The sequence below is a fragment of the Epinephelus lanceolatus genome, chromosome 1 (assembly GCF_041903045.1).
Source record: "Epinephelus lanceolatus isolate andai-2023 chromosome 1, ASM4190304v1, whole genome shotgun sequence".
NCBI lineage: Eukaryota > Metazoa > Chordata > Actinopteri > Perciformes > Serranidae > Epinephelus > Epinephelus lanceolatus.
In genome coordinates this window covers 17344062-17365379 of record NC_135734.1, presented here as the reverse complement: position 1 = coordinate 17365379, position 21318 = coordinate 17344062, and the positions used below count along the sequence as shown (strand labels likewise).

The 21318-nt window shown below is 41.4% G+C and overlaps 1 protein-coding gene across 1 annotated transcript in view; it reads right to left on the bottom strand.

Annotated features, from left to right (window-relative positions):
• LOC117257119 (arf-GAP with coiled-coil, ANK repeat and PH domain-containing protein 3-like) overlaps positions 1–21318 on the bottom strand; it is a 74100-nt gene that overhangs the window by 3668 nt on the left and 49114 nt on the right. Inside the window, exons 10-24 of the mRNA XM_078166460.1 lie at positions 20190–20201; positions 9970–10082; positions 8840–8891; positions 8512–8612; positions 8225–8336; positions 7871–8103; positions 7223–7292; positions 6941–7035; positions 6243–6463; positions 6018–6110; positions 5686–5778; positions 4888–5111; positions 4305–4414; positions 3515–3625; positions 2457–2518 (exon numbers count right to left, since the gene is read on the bottom strand). Coding sequence (XP_078022586.1) covers positions 2457–2518; positions 3515–3625; positions 4305–4414; positions 4888–5111; positions 5686–5778; positions 6018–6110; positions 6243–6463; positions 6941–7035; positions 7223–7292; positions 7871–8103; positions 8225–8336; positions 8512–8612; positions 8840–8891; positions 9970–10082; positions 20190–20201 — 1702 coding nt within the window. The remainder of the gene's footprint in view (positions 1–2456; positions 2519–3514; positions 3626–4304; positions 4415–4887; positions 5112–5685; positions 5779–6017; positions 6111–6242; positions 6464–6940; positions 7036–7222; positions 7293–7870; positions 8104–8224; positions 8337–8511; positions 8613–8839; positions 8892–9969; positions 10083–20189; positions 20202–21318) is intronic.

Below are 21318 nucleotides of genomic sequence, written 5' to 3'. Positions count from 1 at the left end.
AAACGATGTTGAACTTCCCAAAAATAAATTCTGGCAAAGCATGCAGAGATGACTGCAAGCATTGACCAGCAACGGAAGCCAGATATACAAGTCCTTTGACCCCACAAGTGTGTAAACTGTCATAAAGAAATGTGCGCCTTTATCTCACCACAGATATGTGATATGGATGAGTATTTACAACAAGTGGAGGTGTCATGTGTCACCTTTGTTCTGTAGAAGGAAGTGAACAGAGGAGTTTTTTAAAGGTGTAGTTCCCCTCCAAAATCAAATATACAGTACATATGTAGTGCTATTTATCAGTCTAGATTGTTTTGGTGTGAGTTGCAGGGTAGAGATGTCTGCCTTCTCTCAAAGATAATGGAACTAGATTGCACTCAGCTTGTGGTGCTCAAAGTGCAAAAAAATAATAAATAAATAAATAAAAATGAAAAAATACAAAAAAAGGAAAAACTCAACAGCAATGTCTCTTTCCAGAAAACATGGCCTGATTACTGAAGATAATCCACAGACCTTGTTGCGAGCAGTTTCATGTTGGAAATATTTTCTCTCTACCAAACTACATCCGTCAACCGTATCACAGTGCAGAAGGAAGTGTGCATCTACACATGGATGAGAGGCTCTTGCTCAAGGGTCAAGATGTAAACATTAATGACATTCTCCTCGGCCGAGCTGTAGCATTAGCTAGCTCAGGTGAGCTAGCAGTAGATGCATGCTTTCTTCTGGGCGGTAATACAAATGTGGATGTAGTTCAGTAGAAAGAAAATAGTTCCTGTATGAAACTACACACAACAAGGTCTGTGGATCATCTTGAGTAAACCAGTAAGGATTTCTGGAAAGAGACATTGCTGTTGAGTTTTTTAGATATATATTTTTTACTCTTTTAAGCACCACAAGCTGAGTGCCATGTAGTTCTATTATATTCAAGAGAAGGCAGACAACTCTACAGCTGATATCTCAAACACTCAGCAACTTACACCAAAACAATCTAGATGAAACAGCACTACAGGTAAGAGGAAAAATATGTATTTTTGATTTTGGGGTGGACTGTCCCTTTAAGTGTGAGACGTAAATCCAGTTTTATACACCCCCTCACTTCTTGCTGCTCTGGTTTGTCGACACATCTCCCTCTCAACCTCACAAAAATTCCAAAGTAAATTCCAAGTAATGCTTTCAGATTAAAATGACAATCATCAACGGGAATGCAGACATAAACTGCAACCAAGAATGCATTGCACTAGTCCTCTGGGGAGATAAACATCAATAAAAATGACAGAGATTAATCAGACAATAGATAGATAGACAATAATGTGACGAGACAAGGATGTAATGTAAAAACTAACTGAATGAAAAATGTAAAAAATTATAATACTGTAGATGGGAAAAGTGCACAGTTTCTTTTTTTTCTTTTACATAATGTATCATAATATCATATTATTTAACTCTGTCTCTCAGTATTCTTAGACACATGCATTCATTTACTCTCCTGTCCACTCACTCACTCACTCACTCACTCACTCACTCACTCATCATGTCACAAAGTATCTTACAAAGCAGGCAAGGGTCTCTTCTCCACAAGCCCTTCAGTATTTTTGTCACAGTTTTACATTAAATTTCCCTTCCTGACCCCTCTGTATACACAGTAAACTACCCTGCCCACCTCTACTGTAGCTTGTCAGTTACTCTTTTTCTTTAAGTAATGGAACAAATACCTTTTTATTCACCTCATGCCACAGCACATAGTTTAAAGATTACCCATATAACTTCTAAATACGCATATTTACATCTCCGATAAAGAAGAGATGGGTAAGTTGGATGTCACACAGATGGTCTGGATAGATATAAAGTGTAGGGGGGTTAATGCAGCGAGAGTCTTCAGAGGTAAGAGCTGTTAGGCAACAGTAAACCCACACCCTCACTCAAGAGGTTATACCATGTTATGATAAGTTAGGGGATAACCCTGTTAGCGAAACACCAAAAAGCAGATGTCATTTACTGTGTGTGACATGTAGCTAGCATAGCGTGGGTGGTGCCGCGGAACAGCGAGCAGAAACATAGTGGTGATGCAGAAAAATGGAGGTGGTGACTGTATTGTCAGTAGAGTTAAAAAGGTCCATCAGGGGTCTCCCTATGACACAACGCACCCCGATATTGCGCAAGTGGTACGCTCCTCTCTCCTCAGACACCCCCAAGAAGTTGCTCGTAAACCTAGATCTCTTTAAGTAACCGACTCGAGATCAGTGTCTAGGGGCAACTTCGTCCACACAATTATTTTAGGTTCCCATTCAGGAGGAATATACAGTATATATAGTTTATATATATATATAGAGAGAGAGAGAGCACGAGCTTTGCTCCTGGATACAGAAGTGACCACTAGCACTCGTCTATGGTGAGGCAGATGAATTCCTGGATGCACTTCCTATACTGCTGGTCAGTGGGGCTGCTGCTGGGGTATTGACCTGGTTGACCCAAGGGAGCCTCTGCCTCTCGCATCTCCTCGTTCATCCGCGCTAGACGCAATCTGGAGGAGAGTAGAAAAGGACAGGAGCAGAGGGAGACGAGGGATAGAGGAAGAGGGGACACACATGGATGTAGAAATTAGAAATGGGATAATAAGAGGATGAAAGGTAGGTGAGAAAAGAATAGAATGTAAAAAAAATTGAGATGTTGACGACAGAAATGTGAGGTGGTAAGGAGCGGCAAGGGAGATGAACCAGAGTGGACAGAGGGGGAGGAGCGGAGGGAGGAAGAAAGGGAAAGAGAGAGTAAAGACAACAATGAGAGATACAGTTCAGACAATTTACCATCTGCAGGTAAAGTTAAAGGTAAAATTAGTAAGTCGTCTTTGAGCAAAGATTATTTTGTTTATCATTTTTAGTGCATTCAAAGCACTCTGATGCTTTCCTGTGTTATTGCTAATCTCTATAAATAGATATGTGCACATGTATGTAGACTCTGTAGGCAACGGGACATGTGTTTCGAATTGCAAGTGTTCTGGTTTTCACCTGTAGTGCGAGTATTGGCAAATCATGCTCGGACAGGTTTTGGTTGCTTCCAGGTAAACGGTCCGAGAAGAGAGCAGAAGTGGAACACGTTGGGTGAGATGCAATCTTGGAACATGATTTAGCTTTTTATTTGCTTTTTTCTGATTCATCTTTGTTCATGTGCAGATATCTGGTTATAGAGACCAGCTCAAATGTTGTTTGGACCAATTCTTGCATCTAAAGTCGGTAACTGAGCTGTAAACAATGGCCGGTGCATGGGTTTAATCCTACAAAGACACTTGGCCCAAATTTACTACATTAAATTAAACAGATTGCATAATATTTAGTTGAGTTACAGGGCGGCTTGTTACTTGTTGAAGGAAAGGATCACTTTTGCTTAGTCAAGGAGTTACTTGACTATTCTTGTTCTATTCGTAATCGTAAATGTTTACCAATGTAAAAATGTTTATGAGGAACTTGCTCTTAAGGGCTTAAAAAGTTTGTTTGGTTTAGGATGAATTAGGATCACTCACAGGGTGACGATGTCAGCGTTGGCAGCCTGAACAGCGATGCTTAGGGGGTCGTGACCCTGTTCATCCACCTCCGTCTGCGATGCTCCTCTCTTCAGGAACAGACACACCTGACTGTAGAAAACAAGATGCAGACACAGAGAGAGTAGGTTATTAAAAGAGATGCTGAAAACTATGCCAGATGATGAGAGGTGACATATGCAAATATTGTTTGATGGGAGCGTGAACACGTGTGAATTCAACAGCAAGAAAATCAGGACAGCAGACAAACTGATGGGTGTGGACAGATGCCTAGAAATGCAAATCACTAATTAATTAATGCAATTATGAATCAATCTTTTTCATAACTTGTTTGTCTTTCTACTCCATGCTTTCATCTCCAGTTGCAGATATGGTTTCATGGGTAATTTGAGCTGTCTCAAACATGTTTTGAAATCATTGCTCATGGTGCTGTGTGAGTCAGTCTGTCAGCGAGCCAAGACTACACGAAAGTAAGTAGGTCATTCAGCGAAAGCTGCACAAAGAACTTTTGTGTTTTTTTTTAATAATGCTGTGTTGAGTAGATTTTCATTGCTAAAGTTTTATTCTATGTTTCTTTATGAAACCAAGGAAGACATAGGATTACCTGTGAAAAATTTGGCTCAGACGGTGAATGTTACCTCAAACACTTGAGAGATTTCACTGCATTTTCATTTTCATTACATTCTGAACTGTGAACCAGGAGTCACAAAAAGGCAGAAGTGGAAGCAGACATCTCACAACAACTTCCTCCCACTTTGCAGGCATTCCTTACCCAGTGTGTCCCAGGTAGGTGGCGTGGTGCAGCGGGCCTCTTCCTCTCATGTCCCTCTGGTTCACATCGGCTCCGTTCTGTAGCAGGAACTCACATGCTATTAGAGAACCCTGGCATAGAGACAGACAGAGAGAGACCGTTTTTTATATTGGTTTATTTGCTCTGAGAAGTCCTATTGTTTATATTTTAATATTTTTGAAGCCAGTTTTTTAGTACCTCTTGGTTTGTTTGGGATTTAAACAATTTAGTTTTCTCCTCCTCAAGAGGAGGGAGAGTCATACAACACATACTGTAGCAGCAGAAAATAATGTTCAGGGAGGAGATTCCTCCCTTTTTTTTTATTGTTAACGGCACTGGGTGTTTATGGCTGTGTTTACGCTTACATAACATCCTTGTCTGACTTCCTCAGCAAATTAAATGTTCTTAATCTTTAACCTGGACACTCGTGATAAATATCCATTAAAAATAAAAATGGCAATAAAGTCATATAAAAGATTCAGTACTTCCCTCTAACCCATTTATGTGTTTACACCCTCACTTCCAGCTAAATCTAAATGATCTGACAGGCTTAACAGTCTCTCACCCCCATCACAGCGTGAATGAGTGGTGTCTTTCCCTCCTCCTCCTCACTTGTAGCGTGTACATCCGCACCATGCGCCAGCGCTTCTGCCATCAGTGGCAGGTTGTGTAGACGGGAGGATCGGTGGAGGAGCGCCCCTGGGTGGAGTTCCCTCGGGTCTTCGGGGTCTGAGGGTACTTCCTGTTCAATCTCCACCTCACCACTGGAAGACTCCTCTGACTCCTCCTCTGAAGTTGTGAAAGGTAACAGGATGATAGCAATGATGGGAAGAAAGAGGAATGATGTAAACAGGAATGTAGCATGGTTTAATTTGGGGGATGATACCAGTGTTCTTTATGTTAACTGTTTAGACAGCTCCTGTCCTTACAAGATTCCTGTCAGTACACAAGGCCAATTTTATACAATATCAAAAACAAATTGCTAATTCTTGACAATTCATAACAACAAACATTAAACCTTATTTCAAGATTCTTACATTATTACATTCTTACATACAATTTCAACGTAACAGCGTGAGTAATTGACATACAAATCATCATCTGGGGGTATATTCCCTTGAGCCAACTTTTTTTTAGGTGTGACAGCACCTAATTTTTTTTTTTAAGTTTTTGAATAAAAACAAAATAAATGACACATACAAACACAAGTAAATGTAGCTAAATGTAATCACATCACTCCTACACTGCACAGTGATTGGAGGATAAGGGAACTTTGCAATTCCACTGTGTAGCTGACATCAGTATTCTTTAACACAAAAACAGGTGATGCAAAATGATGATATTCTTGCATCACCACACATACCTTCTTCTGTGACGCTGTCCACCACTGAGCCAAAAACTAGAATGTCTGTGCTGCCATCAGTACTTCCTCCCAGGCCGCTGTCACTGCTAAGACCTGCCGGGCCAAGCATCGCCAAGCCATGGACACGTTAATCATTACACAGCACATACTTTAATTACTCACACACACACATCACCATCACTGGTAGGATTTCACACTTAATCGAAAACATGTCAGAAATTTGTGAGATGTTTTTGTCACAGCAAGAAAGTCTTACCCGCATCTTACTTTAAATCTACAATAACCTTGCAAGTGTATCGTGCCTGTTTGTACTGAGTGTGTAGTGGACTTACTGCGGGGACCAGAGCCAGTATCGAAGTATGAAAACAGTGAATCCAGCTCGTCTGGACAGAACAGGGAGTCCCGGCGAAACTTTGCTGCGGCTGCTGCCAAAGACAAAACATCACAAGATTTCAGTCTGGCCCTTAGAGTGTTAAGTAGACTTTCTACATACACATATCTCTGGGCTATTCGGGCTATATTGTGCTGCTACAGAGAAATTAATTCTCCGCACTGACCTGCTGAGAGGTTTGCAGGTGAAGCGCTGCCCGGCTCGTAGCGATGGTATTTCCTGCGGGCTTTGTTGGGGGCCCGAACAGAGCTGTTGTGTCGCTGACACTTTTTCACCGTCCAGGGCCGGGACTTCCTTTCCCCCTCCACCAAAGCCTCACTCCCACTCATCTTCTTCAGGAAGCGTTTCTCTACATACTTAGACTTGATCCAAGCCTCTTTCTCCTGTCTGGAAGTATATGATCACAAACTGACAAGTTATAAATAATTGGAGACACGACATATACACATAGTTGGGTGTAGCTTGGATTGAGTAAGGTATGGACACTATACAGATAAAACTTAAAGCTAATTGACTTCAGAGTGGCCAAAAGTTTCAAACATTTAAAGGTACACTGTCAGTTTTCAGCCAGCTTTGTGTCTCCGCAGTGTGGGAACTCCCTGCCAGTGCCATGAGCAGAAATTCGTTGCTTGATTTGTCATTGTGCTTTAACTATGCCACCTAACGTGCCAACCGGTGGATTTTGGCTAGAAAATGAGGAATTCCCGGTGCTGCTGGCACAATGGTTGCCTTTACACTGTTTATCTGCACATATTTCCCACATCGCTGAGACACAGACCTAGTTAAAAATCAGCAAAGCATCCCTTAAATGTTTAACAGGATTTATTCCCTTGCTAAATGCTCCTCCTGGAGTAAAAGACTTACCTTGAACTGGACGGTCCAGGTTTTTTCGCTCCCTGCTCCTCGCAGGCTCCCTCATAAATATGATTGATCACAGTGTTCCCCAACTCACACATCAGCTAACATGAGAGAAGAAAGAACGAGAACAGAGATGGAAGACAGGGGCAGACAGGGAAACTTTTTTTAAAAGAGTAGTTAAAATTGTTTAAGCAATGCACTAGAGGAATAATAAATGTAATTCTGGTGGGAAATAAAAACACAGCACAGAGAGCTGAAGCTGTAGGCAAATGTGTCAGGGAGACGCACCTTGAGTAATTCTGGCTCCCATGAGTCTAACGTCAGTGAGCGCACTTTAGAGCAATGGACGCCTAAACTCCTGAAAGAAGCAAGAAGAAAAAGAGAGTCTATAAAGAAAGTGAAGTGTAAGGAGAGTCTATATCTGCATTTTTACTTTTGCCCCGTTTAACACAACTGCCTGAGGAGGCAAACTTTTTCTATATCTCTACACTTGAACACTCTGAAAGTCTCAAGAGTGAAGCTAAAAACAGCCTTTCTCTAATTACTTAATCATCCACAGTGGTTTTAGTTTGATCAGTCTCACACACCCATGTTTTAAATTCATCTAGCAGCTGTATCTTGTTTATTTACAATAGAGCTTTGATTGATGACTTGATGTAATGATAGGTCTAACTGTGTTTGACATACACCAGCATACCAGAGGAGCCACTGAGAATAAGATGTGATGCTTTACTCATGTGAGTTATATTAAAAAAACAAGTACAAAAACAGGACAAATGTCACGAAGGCATACCGTGACAAGTGCGGATGTGCTGAGCTGGCTTATTTGCTGCAACACTCTTGCTACAGATCAATCTAAACTGACAACCAGTTCTGCTGTTGTGTTATTCTTTAAGCTTCCAAATGAACTCTCTCATACTGTTAAGCGCAGTTTACCTGTGGATCCCCGAGCACTCGATGCAGAGCAGCACCCCAAGGTTAATGGAGGCCCAGCAGGGAGCCGCTTGGCCACAGTCACAACACAGCTCGTTCCCTGGCAGGCTCTGTACCCTCTGGAGGAGGCTTTCCCCACCTCCCCGAACTCCCTTATCGGCCCTCTCCCCCCTCTCTCTGGGTTCGCTGGCAGAGTCGATGCTGCTGGTGGAGGGCGAGGCTGTCCGGTCCAAACGCTGCAGAGACAGGTGGACAGGTCAGAGATTATGAGGTGACCCTGGGCCGATTAGTAATAAAAAGAAAATAACACTTGTGTGCTATTATGCGCTGTATGTGTATGCGTGTGTGCGCGCATACCTCAATGTAATAATTGTCGGCGATGTCTTTGTAAGCAGAGGCGATGCTTGCCTGGACCGCCTGGATCCAAGCCTGCCGCAGCTTCTCAGACTCGGCCTGCAGCATACAGCTCCTACAGGTTTGTAGAGGTCAGTTATATCATACCTGCCCACAACTGTCTAATGCCATTAGTCAATAATTCAACAACTAATTAGCACAGTGAGAATCTAAAAGACCACAAAACAGGAAAGCTTTTTTAGAGGGGTTTAGTTTGGATAAAACTTTATTCCATCAGGACACACACTTACTTAGTGGGTGAAACCACCTCGAAGCAGAACCTCCTCTCATTATCTTCACACGGTTTGACAGAACACAGCCTCAGGTCCTCCACCACAACTGTTAAAGAGTCCTGTCATCGGCAGAGAGGAATGTCACAGCAATTCTATCTGATTTACGCTTCAAGCTACAGAAGCTTGGCTTCATCATAAATGGCATTAAAAACGAGTCTGTGCACGTGCCAATTCTTCTCCGCTAATATGCAAATTACTAAGAATTATACCAATACATTTAAACTGTCTGACACTGCTTTGCATAGACAAGCTTCGGTGATGAAACGTGTATGAAATCAAATCGTACCTTGAGTTTCTTTTGGTAGACCAGCTGGCTGTTCTGTATAGAAAACCACCGCCTAGAGGAGGGGAGAGGGTACGAGGTTAGACAGTTTCTGTGAGACAGAGACAAGATTGTTAAAACGTAAGCATGCTGGAATAGGTCCTGCAAAGAAAGAACACTGTAGTGATCAATAAATATATTGAGTATTGTCTGACTCTAAGGCAAAGGCTAATATAGAGCTGCGCCTTAATAGGTGACCAAACATCAGTCGACCAGAAAGGTCATTAGTCGGCAAGATTTCACTGGTTACTTAGTCGCAGAAAAAAACCCCAAACAAACGTGAAACTCTATTAGGAGCTGCGCTTTGTCATAATAAATCACAGTTAATAACATGCCGGGCAGGAAAGTGTGGGATCATCTTGAGAAGGTGAAGGTGAAGAAGGTGATACGTAAACTCATCTTCATTTGTCAACTACAAACATGACGAATCATCTCAAACATGTTAGTGGCTATATGCCCATTAGCCACTTAGCACAATCATTACTGCTTTGCCGACAGCGTCATTAACAGGTGGCTCGCTCAGTGTGTGACATGCACTTGTAGATAAAATATAGACCTATATTAATGAAGGTTCATTAGTAAGGTTTTGTCTTTCTCTGTAATGTAGCGCAGTGTCAACAATGTTACTGATACTATTCTTTCTCACACCTTCAACTCAAACCATTGTGTTGCCCCACCCAAAATATATAATTCAATAACTTAATTGATATCGTAAACATGGGTACGACTAGTCAACTAATGGCCCTAAATGATGACTACTAGTCAACTAGGAAAATTCTTGGTCAGGGGCAGCCCTAGGCATTCTTCATTCGTCCAAACCACTTTTTAAGGTAGAAAGTCATCCAACACAAAAATCAGGGAGTACAAAGTTTAAAAATTAATTAAGGTTCCTGTCATTTGGGCCCTGTGACTTTGGTGAAAAATATTCAAATGCTGTTTTTTCTAAATCAACAGGCCAACCTTTTCCTTACAATACATGCCATTTTACATTACCCTCTTTTAACAGTTTTGTATGAGTATTGATTATCTCATTAACTTTAATCAGATTGTCTCTTAAATTTTAAGTTGACTCTCTCTTATCACTTCTCTTTTACCTGTTCCAGGTCTTGAACGCGTTGCTGGCCCTCTTGAAGAGGTAGCCCTCCATGACCACACCATTGGGTGCATCCACATTGAATTCCAGCTTGGGGTCATCATATGAAAAGTCCTGTTGGCAGAAACACACGGGCACAAAATCATTGTCAGTCTGGCTTCCTCCATTCTGCATTATTTAATTAATGAACTGCTGAAAACCAGTGTCTTAAGAAGGCCAAGATTTCATGATTTAGTTGATCCTGCTCTGCAAAAACACCACTACTGTCATCATCAACAACAATGGACACCGTCGTTTCAACTCTATAAACGAAAGCCAGTTTAATTATGGCTCACTTTTTTATCTTAAAGCATTTCTAACATGCTCATATGTACATTGAAGAGAGTTAGTGATGGCTGTGATCATCCTTCCTGTCCAGACTAGCTGCAAAGAGTTTCCTCTCCTAAAAAGTTTCCAACATGAGTGATGGGGGGCAAAATCCACCATCCTCATTCTGTGTCAAAATGCATGTTAAAGTTCATCTGAAGCTAATACAAGGTTGAAGGCACTGCATAAATACTAGTTCAGGTGACAGTATTAAGCAACAAGTGTAAAAGTCCACCTAATAATAACAAGAGGAAACAGAGATAGTGCCTTATCAGCACCACATACAGTAGCTGTGTTGACACACTGCTACTGTCGAACAGTTCCTTTGTTATGTACCTTGTCTATAAATGTCTACCCTCTACACCGTTTGTTCATTACTACTTAAATGTCAAATTGGTACCCATCAGCTAAGAGATTCTCTAATTTCTAATCTGTTTTGTCTACACAGAGTTGGATTTCTCTGGAAATCCAAATGCCACCTGATCAGCGAGGTGAAAAACACAAGGACACAGATTTAAATGAGAGCTGAGGCTGAGGTTAGGTTTCACTGTTGTTAAGGAGGCCTTTGGTTTGGGGCAAGGTAACACTGGGCATATGGCAAACTGTGCACATAGGCAGACTATACACACACACACACCCACACACACCCACACACACACACACACAAACACACACACTGACTCAGTGCTCTCTTCTCTTGAAAAGATCATTGAATAATTCCGTGTGTTCTTCTTTAGAAAACCCCACTGACTGTATAATTGCACACTGCTGTCGTCATGTACTTTCGGTGCCCTTTTGAGTTTGTTAAAAACATCAAAGCCTCTTTTTTTGATCATCCCAGATGACACAAAAATAAAAAAAGCACTTTTTCTCATTCAATATTGCTCAAAAGGAAAACTGATCATCTTCGCTGCTTTGTATTGATGAATGTGAGTGGCTCAGAGTCACATAGAGAGTGACAACATGTGACAGTGGTGGACCAGAATATAACTGCTGTATGTATTATACCCAAAATCTTGTGTAATTTTCCCAGGTTTATGGGGAAACATTCAGAAATACATGGTGTGACACAAACAGCCTGTCTCCCTGCCAGCAGAGGCACTCAGAGCTCAGAGGTGTTTCATCCAAAGGAACAACCTGGTTTGACACACTCACAAACACACGCACACACACTAGATTCAAAAGGGGCATGTGCACGTACACACAAAGATACAAACATGCATTCAAGCATCACAGCTTGCTCACGCACACTGAAATAGACCACTAGATGGAAAATTCATTTTTGTCAACTTAAAATAACAAAGAAGATTTTGTCTTTGTCAAATTTCATCTAAAGTAAGAAAGAAGTGATGTTCCTCACCAGTGTATAGTCCAGCCTGCCAAATATCTTCATCTTAACCACACTGACATCCAACAGCATCTCTAACTCAGTAACAACAGATTGAAGACAATAAATAAATAAATAAATAATGCAAGATGGCTGTCAGAGAGAAAACAGCATCTCTAAAATATCACACAGGTTAAGAAACACACGCGCATCCCACGCGAGTCCAGATGAGAGACTGTCCGCCAACAGCAGCTCGCTCGTGCCGTTCCTTCACTCAACGCCACCTGCCGACTGCCCCCCGGCCGCGTGGACTCTGGCGCGAGCGCTCATTAGCATACAGCTGTCACGGCATCCTCGTGCCCTGCTGACCCCGTCGCGGCTGCCGGAGATCAAACATTTCATCCTCTACAGCGGGGGCCCGCGTAATGCGCCTCCTCCCCGCCCCACACCGCGATTTAAGGGCTCCCCTCGAGCTGTTCTGGAGCCCCGGGTTTCACCCACAGTTTCTGAGGAGTCAGCTTTCCATCTGTCTGCGGCTCTCTACACTGTCCCTGCTTAATCGAGCTGACATTATTGCTCCCCAAACACCAGCCCGGAGCCTCAGCTTCCCACCTTAAATCAGCCGGGACTATAGGATCGCAGCACACAAGTGTCCGGCGGCACAGGAGGCTGCATAACGGCCTGTAGGCCTGTATCCCAACCTGTGACACAAACATGTATTCATACTGCACAACTGATAATTCTTAGAGATGTCAAAATACCTGTGAGACTGTGTCAGAAATGTTTATTCAATTAGGCCAATATGGACATTTTTAGATATCGTTGTAGCTATGTACAGTACAGGCCAAAAGTTTGGACACATCTTCTCATTCAATGCGTTTTCTTTATTTTCATGACTATTTACATTGTAGATTCTCACTGAAGGCATCAAAACTATGAATGAACACATGTGGAGTTATGTACTTAACAAAAAAAGGTGAAATAACTGAAAACATGTTTTATATTCTAGTTTCTTCAAAATAGCCACCCTTTGCTCTGATTACTGCTTTGCACACTCTTGGCATTCTCTCCATGAGCTTCAAGAGGTAGTCACCTGAAATGGTTTTCCAACAGTCTTGAAGGAGTTCCCAGAGGTGTTTAGCTCTTGTTGGCCCCTTTGCCTTCACTCTGCGGTCCAACTCACCCCAAACCATCTGGATTGGGTTCAGGTCCAGTGACTGTGGAGGCCAGGTCATCTGCCGCAGCACTCCATCACTCTCCTTCTTGGTCAAATAGCCCTTACACAGCCTGGAGGTGTGTTTGGGGTCATTGTCCTGTTGAAAAATAAATGATCGTCCAACTAAACGCAAACTGGATGGGATGGCATGTCGCTGCAGGATGCTGTGGTAGCCATGCTGGTTCAGTGTGCCTTCAATTTTGAATAAATCCCCAACAGTGTCACCAGCAAAACACCCCCACACCATCACACCTCCTCCTCCATGCTTCACAGTGGGAACCAGGCATGTGGAATCCATCCGTTCACCTTTTCTGCGTCTCACAAAGACACGGCGGTTGGAACCAAAGATCTCAAATTTGGACTCATCAGACCAAAGCACAGATTTCTACTGGTCTAATGTCCATTCCTTGTGTTTCTTGGCCCAAACAAATCTCTTCTGCTTGTTGCCTCTCCTTAGCAGTGGTTTCCTAGCAGCTATTTGACCATGAAGGCCTGATTGGCGCAGTCTCCTCTTAACAGTTGTTCTAGAGATGGGTCTGCTGCTACAACTCTGTGTGGCATTCATCTGGTCTCTGATCTGAGCTGTTGTTAACTTGCGATTTCTGAGGCTGGTGACTCGGATGAACTTATCCTCAGAAGCAGAGGTGACTCTTGGTCTTCCTTTCCTGGGTCGGTCCTCATGTGTGCCAGTTTCGTTGTAGCGCTTGATGGTTTTTGCGACTCCACTTGGGGACACATTTAAAGTTTTTCCAATTTTCCGGACTGACTGACCTTCATTTCTTAAAGTAATGATGGCCACTGGTTTTTCTTTAGTTAGCTGATTGGTTTTTGCCATAATATGAATTTTAACAGTTGTCCAATAGGGCTGTCGGCTGTGTATTAACCTGACTTCTGCACAACACAACTGATGGTCCCAACCCCATTGATAAAGCAAGAATTAACCCTGATAAGGCACACCTGTGAAGTGGAAACCATTTCAGGTGACTACTTCTTGAAGCTCATGGAGAGAATGCCAAGAGTGTGCAAAGCAGTAATCAGAGCAAAGGGTGGCTATTTTGAAGAAACTAGAATATAAAACATGTTTTCAGTTATTTCACCTTTTTTTGTTAAGTACATAACTCCACATGTGTTCATTCATAGTTTTGATGCCTTCAGTGAGAATCTACAATGTAAATAGTCATGAAAATAAAGAAGACGCATTGAATGAGAAGGTGTGTCCAAACTTTTGGCCTGTACTGTATGTCAAGATGTGTATGTTAGTTTGTCCACTGGGTGAACATCATACTAAACACAGCTGTTAAATCATGCAATGCATTTAGATTTTTTTCCTATAAGTTTTCCCACTTTGTTTACTGGTTTTCACATTTAAGAAAACATAGGCTATATACAAAAGTACAGGTAATAAGGTAAGATAATTATGTGCCCCCATAATAAATAAACAGTAATAGACACAGTGTGGATGTGCACACCCGCCTGCCATTTAGAGTAAAATTCTATAGAATATTTTGAAAATGAACAGTAAGCAAGGCAATTTGACCGTACCTTAGGGAGAGGATTGTCCTCACACTGACAACCAAAAATGGCTGTAAGAGGATTTGGATCAATTGTTCCTCTGTGTATTTTGGAAAGGTCTTAAAAATGGAGAGCATATGAGCTAGTGTTGCAGGTGAACTACATATATTACAGGAATCATCAACTGAGAGGCACATCTTTGAGATTCTTTAGACAGATGACGTCTGTGTACCACCTTGAATTGAACTGATTGGGAGTACATTCTTCAGAATATATCTGACCACTCATTTGACAGTACATGAGGGGAAGACCAAGGGAGATGACATGCACCAAACTGAACTGGGGATATTGTGATGGTATGTTTGGACGTCTAGACCACAGGAATGTGCCTACAGCTGCCATGTTTTAACACAAATGTATTCACAGCCCTTATTCAATACTATAAAAAAACTCATACACATATGTATACATGCATGCTATAACTGGTTTGGTTGGATCACTTGAACTGACACAAAGTGATAAACTGCATCATAACGTCTAAACACTTTGGTTTATAAAATATTTAATCTCCCTCTCACTCCAGTTTTCAACAACACTTGCATAGTTTTGTGGATGTTTTTGTCCCTCTCTCTCTGTTTACCTCCCTCTGACTTAAAAAGTTGTACAGCCAAATGCTATAACAATGGAGGAGGAGAGAACTGAGGCGACAATCCCCCTGGGAGCCACAATGAAGTCCTGCACACATAAAAGAGTGCTGTGAAAGAATGGAGAGAGGAGAAAGGGGGGAGCATGTGAGATATAAAGAGGGGGAGGTAGCAGTCGAGGCAGATTTACCAAAAACAGTGAAAGTAAAGGCGTGAGGTAAAGAGCAACACAAAAAAGAGAGGGAGAGAAGTGAAAGGACAGAGATGGGATGATTAAAATAACTCCTCACATCTGCAAAGATCAGCTTCACGTTCAGGAGAATTTCATGGATGTCATCATGTTTCAGTTTTTCTAATCTATAGCTTTAGTGTTTACATATCACATCCCTCTTCATCTCTCTGTTATCCATCATCCTCCCCTGAAAAACAACTTTGCCCTAAGTGACATCCAACTATATTCATAATGAAGCTGGATCTTATTCTCGTCTAAGTATGACTACTGCAGTTACTTAATGGTCTATTAATAAAGGATGTGTACCATCTATAATTCACAAACGCTGCTGTCTCCTGGCTTTGCCTCCTGCACCACTGCATTTGCATACTACAGGGGCAGCTTTAAAAAAAGAAGGGGAGAAAATCTGAAGTGGATCATGGCAACGTTTTCTCCTTGATCGTTTGATGCTGCCTGCTTTTTCCCTTCTCTTTCTTTCCTCAGGCTTTTTAGTGATTTTTTTTACGGATTTAATTACAATGTAAGAATATCTTTCTGTCTGACTTTCTAATGCATCATCACTGATTGGCTCAAATAATCGTCCAGCCTAGATCTGTGGGCCTGGTTTCACATCATCACCATGCTGATGACTCAGCATTTCCACAGAGAGTCATCAGCATGGTGTTTAGTCAGTGGAATTTGTAATATTAAAAGATGAAGATGTTCGACCTCCATTCTGAATTGTGACAACCATTTGCAAAATGCATAAAAAGAGGCAATGGAAGGAGCTAAAGTGAGACTTTTTGTGTCATCAACTAAAAACACTTTAAAACAAAGTTCATTTAAGTAACAAACAACGTGGCTATTAATCAGAAGCTTCAATCTGCTCATGTAATTTCCAAAAATCCCAAATCTTACACTGAATAGAGATAACTAACTTTAATTTCTTTACATCAAAGACAGTTATAATTCAGAAGTCACTACAGAGATACCCTCTGCCATCTTATTCTCTTTCATCCCTGTTTGGATCTAAAGCTGATCTCTTCCTTTGTTTCATCGTTCTTCTCTCTTTATCTGTCCTCGACTCTTTGTCTTTCATTCAACCAACTACTGCGTGCCATAAAGCCATCTGTTGACTTTGGCTGGAGCTGGCAGTGCACGCAGGAGGAAGTGGGTTGAGGTTGGCATCGTGCACAACATCAGAGCCAGCTGTGATCAGATCATATTACTGCTGCCTCTGCATGCTCATTTCATTAGATTCAAAGAACATTTCTATTCATGTACTGACTGAAACAAGGGTTTGGATTTGACCACACCAAATATAACTTAATATGTGGGGCATTATGGTTCGTTTTAAATATTTAAATATCTAATTTCTAATATAATAAGCACCATTTACTTTAAGAAATGCACAGAAAATGTGAAGTGCTACAGTAAAATCTCCACACAAAGCATAACGGTCAGCCTGTAGTGGGGGTATCTTGTTTTCCCCAAGTTTCTCCAGGTACTCCGGCTTCCTCCCACAGTCCAAAGACATGCAGGTTAACTGGTGACTCTAAATTGGCCATAGCTGTGAATGTGAGTGTGAATGGTTCTATGTCTCTATGTGTCAGTCCTGTGATAGTCTGGCGACCTGTCCAGGGTGTACCCTCCCTCTCGCCCATTGTCAGCTGGGATAGACTGCATCCCAAACGTGACCCCTAACAGGATAAGTGGTTATGGAAAATGAATGAGTGAATGAGTGCCTAGTTTGGCTTCGTTTCACAAGCAGTGATTGATGTGATTGACAGCTGTATGAGGAACTCTTTGGCTCTGACTGGTTGTTTTCAGTGCACCATGGTCTGATTCTTGCCAATGCCATTAGAAGCAGCAGGAAGAGGAAGAGGGACATGATTTTTTTTTACAGACTATCTGTCTTATGTACTTCTTTGAAAATATAGTGACGGCTTTAGCAAATATGCCACAAAGTTATTTTCACAGAAGTTAGCAACTGCATCTGTAAGGTGTTCATCAGTGAGTGATTGTCACAGTCAGATGTGACTATTTATTTATTTTGCAAATTATATTTTGATCATTAACATGTGTAAGATATTTTCACTTAAATGCAAATGTGCATTTATTCATTTATTGTATATTTATTATTATTATTTGCTGACTAAGTTTTTTATTTGTGTTGATTTCTTATTAGCTCTTGGATGGAGAACTTGTCCAGGGCACTGAATGTCCTATGTCCTGCCCTGCCTGGATTATTCCTGACTGTATAGTTGCAATTGTACTGTAAAACAGACACACTGCATGCCGGAGTGTGATATATTGATTAATTGATCAGCATTAAATGAGATCAGGAGGAAAGAACAGAAGGGGATTTAAAAGTCTAGACAGAAAGTAGAGGAGATAAAAATGTCATCCATCACAAGAACTACTGCAACTTAAAATACGATTAAGAAAATCTACAATCGATTCAGTTTCAGAGAGAACAAAACAGACAGTAATGGAAAATATTGCTTGAGCACACGTCACAGCTAGGAAACTATTTTTAAGCTTCTACTTTGACAATTCTATCTTCTTCACAGGCTTGCTGACATGTTGACAAATCCTCGGGGTTAATTCTTCAGATGAAGCAAATTGGAACAGCACAAAATAGCAGTAGGATATCTGGGAGAGCTGTACTCTTCAAAGAGTGTGTTTGTATGTGCATTTCTGAGAAACAAAGGAATGTGTGTGTTTGCCTTCATGGACGTGTGCATGTAAAGGATGGAGAAAAACAGAAAAATGAAGGAGGAAGCTGAGAGATCTAGACCAAGAGAACAAAGACATCAAACGAGAGACAAATATACGCTTGCAGGGTTTGTACCATGAAAGTCCCTCGGATGGATATCGTAGGCAGGGTGGGAAAAAGTGGCAATGTCCGGGGAGCCGAGATCATGACGTGATGAAACACACGAGTTTCAGTGAGGTCAACAGACACACACGAGGTTACTCAATGGAAAACAAACCCAAACAAAAGCATCTGACCACCGTGCACAAACATGTTGATAGTGCCTCGTGAACACACAACCCGCGGATACACACGGAAATACAGTGGAAGCATATAGATACACAACAGCACAAAGCAGCATTCACGGACAATGTTTTGATGCTTCCAGGCAACATACCACCCCTGCACACACACACATTCATGCTATAACAGAGGAAGGGATTGCTTCATACACACACACACACACACACACACACACATACTGTCTGCACTACAGCTTCAAACGGCCTCTTGATACCTGCATGTCATGATCATAAATCATAAAACTGCTCTTAATACAACAGTCACTCAATTCGTTCTACACTGCTAAAGAACCAAGACTGCTGCATGTTTGCATATATTGTGATCTCTGTAAACAACCGAGCTCAGATACTAATTTCATGGACAACATCTGAAAATCCAATCCTCTTAAAAGAAACCCAACATTACTGCCAACATAGGCCAGGTAAACAACCCAGGCCAGATGTCCTAAAACACAGTCAGCCATAAGGGGGGAAAAGCAGGCTTCTTTCTGGGGTCCATCTGCTTGGGGTGGAGGTTTAAAACAAAAATATACATTATATTTATTGTTATGCTTAATGTAGCCTGTTTCATGTAGAAAACCAGCAACTGCTAGAAAAAAAAAACAAAAAAAAACTGCAGGCACCTGAACACAGGACCAGAGAAATGTGCATGTGTTTATATGAATAAAACAGAAATGGGGAGGGCCCATTTACTCAACCTTTTCAGGGGCCCAGCCATTTCTGCGGGCGTCACTGCTCCTGGAATGTTACACAATTCAAAACCTGACAGTATTTTCATATTTGAATGTTTTGCATTGCAGTGCAGAGCATGTAATGTGCAGGTCATGGACCAGCTGTTTTCATGTTGTGTTCATTAGTATGTGTCTGTACATGCAGTAGTATGAGTTCACCTATGGTAGTTCCACTGGCATAAAGTAATTACCACGGGCTCAAGTGCACACTATTGTGTCGCGCCCAAGTGCATGCTAGTTATTAATTATAAGGCGTACACAACACTGGCAACTGTTCATAAAAAAAAAAAAAGACAAAGGAATCTAATTTAGGGAGCTCTGCTACGTTTGCCTCCTGTTCGTCTCTCTCTTGTTCTTTCTTACTGCTGCTTTTATGTTTAACAGGCATGACTGTACGCTGGAGTTGCAGATGTGCTCAGCTTGTCAGTCCTGACAGATTTTGCATCTAAACTAGCTACTGGATTGTATCATCTTGTAACATACTCAAATAGAAACTACCATCATCAACATAAGTTACCCACCAATCGCAATACCTGTATATGACAAAAATTTCAAAGAATATAAGAAATGATTCATTTAATTGAATTGTTTTTTATAGTTTTATAGTTCTTTTACATAAAATCATGACAGAGATGGGTATGCACTTTTTAGGGCATGTAGCCTATAGCAAATGGCACCATTTTAAATTTAATGTGAGTTCTTCTTTGAACACAGGTTCACAGGTGTAGTTCTGAGGTGGCAGTCTGAATCATTTGCAAGGGTCCCAACTCCACCCCACGGGCCCCAGTGCAATCACTCTGCCTGCACTGTCTTATATTTACGCCCCTGGGTAGCTCCCTCTTTGCACAGTAGGTGGTAGGTGGAGTTATGTGAAAGTAAGCATGCAGAGAATGTTGTTTACCAGGAGAAGCACACAGGTTTTTAACCGTCATGTGTAGTGTGGCACTGTGCCATTTCTGTGTTAACATGCAAATTTTTATTGCATACAAGTGTGTGCAGATTGCCGTCTAAATTGTGTATGGGCCTGATGATGCACAAATATTCCTCCGACATGCTACACAAAGGCGACACGTTAATAGGGCAGTTATTAGTGTAGCAGCCCCTCAGTGTCAAGTCAAGTCACCACATTAGGGTTCAGAAAAATATGAACTCACCTGCATCAGTGTCTGGAGGAAGAACGTGGTCAGGCAGGAGGCAGGTGAGGTGAGATAAAGAGAGATAAAAGGTGTTAATGCAAGATCACCACTGCTTGAATTCCCTACATGAAGCCAAATATGTTAGACTGTTGTGTGTAATCCAGACGGTCTTTGTACATAAGTAGTGATTAGCTATTAGTTCAGAGTCCTCTCCTAAAACACACAGGAAGTAGTTCTTCTTCATCCCGTTAGAGACAGAGTCATTTTTAGCTAGACATGAGGCATGTTCACCTTGTTGTGTAAGTATAAAATGATCAAATTAAAGTCAATAAGCATCACTCAGTGAGGAGGAAGTGATGCAGTAAGGCCACTAGGTCAGGCACAGAGCTGCGTACTGTGTCTGGCAGGATGCCTCCATTTGGCAACTAAATCAATCAGAGGGAAGGGCCAAGTTCGGCAGAAAAACAGCCATGTTTTTGGCATCTCTTCAGGTAACAGATGGAAGAATTTTTGTGCATCTGTGCATGACTGACTGTTGAGCAGGGTGAGGGTTTGAAAGGATTGTTTTCATTCAGCCGAGGGAGCCATAAAATAAAAATTTGTGGGAGCTGCTTTCCAACTTGAAACTCTTAATTTGAAAGAAGAAAAAAAAGCTACATTCACTCATGAACTTGTTCTAATTAAAGCTTGTTTGTGCCTCTGTGGTAAAAAAAAATAAAGAAAAAGGAATAGACAGCAGCTCAAGTCACGCAACCGACAGAGTAAAAATAATTCAACACTTCCACGGAAAGCTTTTTGTCTCAAACATTCAAGGCATCTGATGCTAACACAAGATATGTGTTTGTTGTGACAAGAACCATTTTAGATTCCAGACTGACAGAGATAAATATGTTTTATAACTCCATCTTTTTTGTTGAGCTTCTTCTACTGAATCAGGAGGAAGCCATCACACTAAGTGAGGGTGAAAAATGTTGATAGGACTTTTGTGAGAAAAATCCAGTTCAGCAACCTCTTTGGAAGCATAACAATCATAAAAACATCACTGTGACACCTAGTCGTATAATACTACAAACATTACATTTTATAAAAAACAACAAACTGATATTCAGTGACTATAAAAGGACAACCTGTGATTCGAGGCAAGGTC